Source organism: Onychostruthus taczanowskii, unplaced genomic scaffold (genome assembly GCF_017590055.1).
Source record: "Onychostruthus taczanowskii isolate IOZ18803 unplaced genomic scaffold, ASM1759005v1 scaffold21, whole genome shotgun sequence".
Classification (NCBI taxonomy): Eukaryota; Metazoa; Chordata; class Aves; order Passeriformes; family Passeridae; genus Onychostruthus; species Onychostruthus taczanowskii.
Window position 1 is genome coordinate 10,707,292 of NW_024499351.1, and position 6,000 is coordinate 10,713,291.

Sequence of the window (6,000 nt, forward strand, 5' to 3'; positions counted from 1 at the left end):
GGGACATGCAGGGAAGCACCTGTGTGAATTCTTCAACGTTTTTCCTTCATCGTGGCTTTGTGTTTGAGGCACTGCCCCTGCATCTCTACCTTGCCAACTCCCAGTTCGTGCTTCTAAGTTATTTTCTGGCATGGTAGAGCTCAGGTTTCATTAGCCCAGATGTTTTGATACTGCTGGAATGTAGAAAACATGCATTTTTCTTTGTTTAATTCTCCCTGCCCTGACCTGCTCCCACCAAAAGACAGGAATACAAAGCTTACTGTCAATTGTGAGAATAGCACCGTGGAAGCCACCATCCCATTCCTGGCAGAATTTCTGCACTCCTCATCACATAGCATCCTCCTTAAGCGGCCCATCTCACCTGCTGCTCCTGAAGGACACAGGCACCCTGCACAGCAGCTCTGTTTCCCAAGGAGAAATTCCGGTCCCCCAGCCTGCCCTGGCCCGGTGCTCAGGGGCTGAACAAGGGATGCCAGCCAGGGATGCGGTGTTCCAGTTCCATGACCTGTGCCAGCAGGGAAATGCTCTGTGGCCGTGTCTGGGCTGGCCAGCAGCGCCCTCTGGCAGCGGCTCTCCGGCACGGGAGCGGCTCTCCCTAATGTTTTAAAGCTTTAAAAGTTCTCTGCAAATGTTGTCTTCTTTCTCCACAGGTACTGGCCGTATTTAGATGGGAAGATAAGAGAAGCATTAGTTTTACGAAGTATTAAAGTGCGACTTCTCATAAGTTTCTCAAGAGACACAGATCCCCTTACTTTCAACTTTGTTTCATCTCTGAAAGCTATTTGCACTGAAGTTCCAAGCTGTAGTTTGAAAGTTGTAAGTATAATTCATATTACTTTAAAATATAATTTATTCCCCAACCCCCCCAAAAAAAGAATCAAGAAAATATAACAACTGAGAATTTTTTCTGTTTTTATCAAAGTCTTTAAATTCAATTAAGTATCAATAAATGTAAAATATTGAACAAATAATTTAGTCCTAGTACTAACAGAATTTGAAATTAAGACAGAAAAATACCTTGGTGCCAAAAACCAGTCAGTGTGGTGGACAGCCCGTGCAAAACACCTCGTGGTCTCACAGTGGAGCCAACAGAGCGAACTGTAGCCACTGGTCATATTTATACTGTGAGATAAGAGTCAACCTGACAAAAATATGATTTAGTCTGCATTCACATAACCTTACTGTTAAGATGTGTAAGCATCTCCTTTATCTTCAGTCAAGTGAAAAGTACAAGAAAAAATAATGAAGATTTTACATTAAATTCAGACTAAAAACTCAAAATTGTGGAGACAGAAACACCACTCTGGGGCCACATTAGACATGCAGTACAGGAAAGTGAGAAATACCGTACAACTGTATTAGAGAACAGAATGTATGGTAAGTGCTATTTCCAGTGTGACACACTTCACTTTTATGAAATGAAGCACACTGGAAATCAGCCACCTTGGATCTTTGAGGGGGAGGGGTTGTGGGTTTATTTGGCTTTGTTTTGGTTTTTTTCAGGTAAAAGTTCTAAATAATCTGCTGAATTATTTTGATTTCCTAACTTGATAATCCCGTAAATTCTTCTGGTGGTTTGAAAATTGACAACAATTCTAAAAAGGAAGTACTATTTCTTATACACACAATAAGTGGTATTATGTATATCTAGAAATAGGGATTTTTGCTATCATGTATGTTGTTATTATAAGTTTCCTCAGTAAAAAAGTAGCATAAAGTGTGGTTTTAAGTCAAAAACCCCCATACATAGCTGACTCTTTTTAAGCCACTTCAATTTTAAATAACTTCTAGCTTTTTCCATGTTTATCATCAAAATTCTATTTACATATTCAAAATTTTTTTGCAAAGTGGTACCTAATATCCATTAGCATCTATTTACAGCAGGAAAAATCTTTTGTACAGATTTTATCTTGTCAAGAACTAAATGATAAAAGGAATAAAACTTGCTCCTAAACATCTCTTCTAAATAGTCCAGGTAGAGTCCTGGTAAATAGTCCAGGTAGAGTCTCTGCAGTTAGAAAATACAAAAACAACTGTCAGGAAAAAAATCAGCTGTAGAGAGTTGTAAAGGTACAACACTAAGTCAGTTAGCTCTGTGCTGTGCATCACATTTCCCAGTCTGGGTGAACCACTGCCTTAAATAAACTTTGGTATGAATAATAGCCCAAGGGTCAGAGTTTGCTGTTATCAACTTGATTTTGGCTGACAACAGTGCCATAGGCTCCATCTCAGTTCTCTTTTAATTTAAAAAGTATGTCAGATGAGCAACTGCTTTTTAAAGATGCATTTCTTCTGTATTCATCCATTACAGCCAGGATCAAAGTGAAACAAAACGATGTGTGTGTATGGAGGAGAAAGAATAGGTTAAAAAAAGTAAAAAACTAAGTTACCTTTTGAACTATTGAAAACACTGCTTTTCCCTCTTGCAAAATGCCACACACACCTGCACCACATGACCTCCTATCCCTGTGTTGTCCTGTTCTTTTGGGGATCCTACAAAGCATACTCAGTAACTTCTTATTTTTCATTCAGCTTTCGATCCTTGTGATATGCATTGTCTTGATTGTTTTCTTTTTTTTTTCCTTATCCCTATGGAAAGACCAGTTTGGCTTGAAAGTTTGCAGTGAGTGCCAATGGCTGGCTGCAGCTGCAGGGTGCACTGATTTGCCAATGGCCATCCTGGAGAAGGAGATGCAGATGTAATTTCTCTGTTGGATGGGAATCTCCTCCTGGTTTCTCCTGACCAGGCTATTGCAAATTCTGGTGTTGCCTAACTGCAAGTATAGAGTTAGGGCATTGCAACCCTGTTACACCTGGCATTTGCAGCATCTCCGAGTCTCATTCACAGAAGCATTAATGATTACTGGTTTCAACTGAAACTGTTTTGAGAATGCAAGCTCAATACAAGTACTCTGAAGAAAATGATCACTGGAAGAACTTGCACCTAGAAAGCTTTGTTTGAGGACTAACTAAATGCTATAAGCTCACAGCCATAGGGCAAGGAGTAACCTGCATCTCAAACTGCTGCTGAAGCAGGGAGCTCTGTCCTATGCAGATGTGGTCATGAAGTTAAAGTTTGAATCAGAAAGGGCAGACTCAAGGTGAAGAGCTCACCACTGTGCTTCTTGGGACCTTAATTCCTGTATTCCTTAAATTTTGTGTACTTGACCCTGTAAATGCATCCTGAGTGTGCGAATGCCTGCTCTAACTCTGAAAGGAGCAGCAGGAAGGGGCCAGCTCTGTTGGGTGCAGTGCTAAACAGAGGAAGGTGTGTGCTTTGAAAGGGCCTGAAGAAGTTATGACCTAGAACAAAATTGTCTCTAGACAACTGGAAAACACAAAGGAGTGCCAAGGAACATCTATCTACAGCCAAGTTATTCTTGAGCATCCATGTGAATCTATTTTTGAGTTGTGCAGGTGTATTCTTGCTCATTTTTGTCTGTTACTGATCAGATGAGGAGTGCATATAGCTCTAAATTTATAAATAGAGAAACCAACAAACAAACAAATAAATAAATCTTGCTCATACTTCACTCTCCAGGGTAAAACATTTTCCTCTTTTTGCCTGGAAAATTTGATCTCTTTATACCAAATTCAATCCTGACAAGCTTCTACATTTCTGAAATCGTAAGTTTCCTGTTGGAAATTATGCAATGTGTGATTGCAGAGGTATTAATTCAGCTGTTGTTGTGTCGCTGATCCCAATCCTGAAGCAGACTTCAAACCCCAGTGTCCCTTGAAAAATGAGGAAATTAGTTTAAAAAAAGTTACTGGCTCTTACCATGGAGAACAGAATTTTTTTTTTTTTTTTTCATTTTACAGCCTTTACTACCTGGCACTGTATTGCTTTTAGCATGCAGTAGCCATACACTTTATATAGTTCAGAATGCCAAGGCAGGATTATCACAAACTATGACAATTTAATTAGAAATACAATGGTGCAGCATTTTATTAAAGGTAATGCTTGGCAATAAAAACTCAAGCTGTTCTGTAGCACCAACTAATTTTCAATAAAGATTAGAGAACAGACTGTATTTTTTCTCTCTCTTGTAGAGCAATCCTCATTAACGTGTTTCCTTCTATTTTATGGCAGAAATTCTTTGACCTTGAGGAAGAGAGTGCCTGCTTTCTTAAAGAACAGAAGAACACTTCCCTTCCCAAACTGAATCGTAACAAATACATGGTGACTGATGGAGCTGCGTATATTGGTAAGTAACCACATCTCAAGAAATTCTAGTTTGTATCCACAACCTTTTGTAGAGGAGCAATCTGCAGCTGATATGTTCTTTAAGTGAAGATAATAGTTCTTTTCTTTGGGAACCTGGATGATGACTGAACTTTCTCATCTAAAACTCTTTTTTCCCCTCTGAATCAGTTTCTCGAGACCAGCATTCTGCATTCAGTATCCTAAAACAGACTGAAAGCACAAATACAACACAATTTATGAAGCAGGTATAATTATTAGCATATTCTCTTGTTCTGCAATCCAATGAAGAAGGAGTGTTCTCCTTTCCCCATGTTATTACTAGAGCTATGGTCAATCCTGGCAAACACTGCACAGATGCTCTTCATCCTCATCATCCAAAGCCTTACTCCATTTATTACAATGGCATTTCAGACACCTTCCTAACACTAAGTACATATCTAACTGGTATTTTGGGTTAAAAGTGTATTTAACTAAAATTGCTGTGTGGCACCCCATAAAAGTTGGTTTTTTTTTTTTGTTTTTTTTTTTTTACTTTTAGCATAGGAAAAATTGTCCATTGTGATGAGGTTCCAATTTACCATCCTTGATAACTTTAGAATTCTTAACATTTCCTGGTGAAGTAACAGCCCTGTTTGTCCAAAATACTGCATGTGTTTTAAGTGTATAATTTGAAATACTTACAGTTTTAGTGGAATAAAAAAAAAGTAGCTGAAGCACTTGATTTACCTGTTTTCCATTAGTCCAATTAACCTTTTTGCCCTGATATCCCCAGGATTCAAAGTGCTTACTTGTTACCTTAGATTTCCACAAAGATTGTAATAACTGGCATAAACCAGTAAAACCTATTTTTCTTTCCTCAAATAGTATCTGTTAACAGGTAAGTTGTAAAATATCTACTGTTTTGGAACTTTGAATTGTTTATACAGAAAAAAAAATCATTTTTAGCACTGAAAAGGCCAGTGAGGAAAGTAAATGGAGTAATAACGTAATAGATGTAAAAAGAAGAGCAAATTAGTTTTGAATAAATAGAAGAATCTCTTTTCACTTCTGAAGACTTAGAGCTGTTAAAACTTCCAGAAACAATCTTCACTACGCATGGTATGTATTGGAGCTTTTTTTCCTGCTGCTATTAAAAAAAAAACTAACTTATTTCCATCTCTGAACTGGGGAAAATGGTAGTGCTTCATCCTGGATTGTCTTGAAGGAGATTGGTTTTTTATTTGGTTCTTTTTTTAATGTTAGAAACTCACTGTCTATTCCTGCCTTTGCTTGCAGGTAATTTTGATTGGGTAGGAAATGCTTTTACGCAGAATGCTGGAGCTGGCCTTGTTATCAACCAAGCAGACGCGGGGAACAGCACAAGCATCATTAAGCAACTCAAGGCTGTTTTTGAAAGGGACTGGTATTCACATTATGCCAAAAGTTTACAACCAACAAAAATCCCAAACTGCTTTAACCACAAACTCAATAAAGGAACTTCAAATAAGACTTCCATGAGCAATGTGAATTAGAAAGACTATTTTACCATTTAGTATGGCAATGAAGAATTATGTTGGGGTGTAGCCTTCTTTCATATTTACAGACAAAAGACTTAAAGAAAAAGAAAAAAAAAAAAAAGAAGTTTGGTTTGGGGGGGGTGTTTTTAGGAAAAAGCACACTTATATTAAATCTGTCTAACCTATATTCTCTATATGGATTATTTAAGACTCAAATTTGTTACTTCTGACACTGAATGTCATTTCCACTTCCATGTAAATTTTAATGTTCCACATTTAAATTTATCAGCATGTGTC

General features: G+C 37.8%; 1 protein-coding gene across 2 annotated transcripts in view; it reads left to right on the forward strand.

The window, feature by feature from the left end:
- Positions 1–5,718, forward strand: part of PLD5 (phospholipase D family member 5) — a 164,371-nt gene extending 158,653 nt beyond the window's left edge. For both annotated transcript variants that reach the window (XM_041404405.1, XM_041404406.1), the window contains 3 exons: positions 651–816; positions 4,094–4,208; positions 5,483–5,718. In XM_041404405.1, coding sequence (XP_041260339.1) covers positions 651–816; positions 4,094–4,208; positions 5,483–5,718 — 517 coding nt within the window. The remainder of the gene's footprint in view (positions 1–650; positions 817–4,093; positions 4,209–5,482) is intronic.
- The last annotated feature ends 282 nt before the right edge of the window (positions 5,719–6,000 follow it).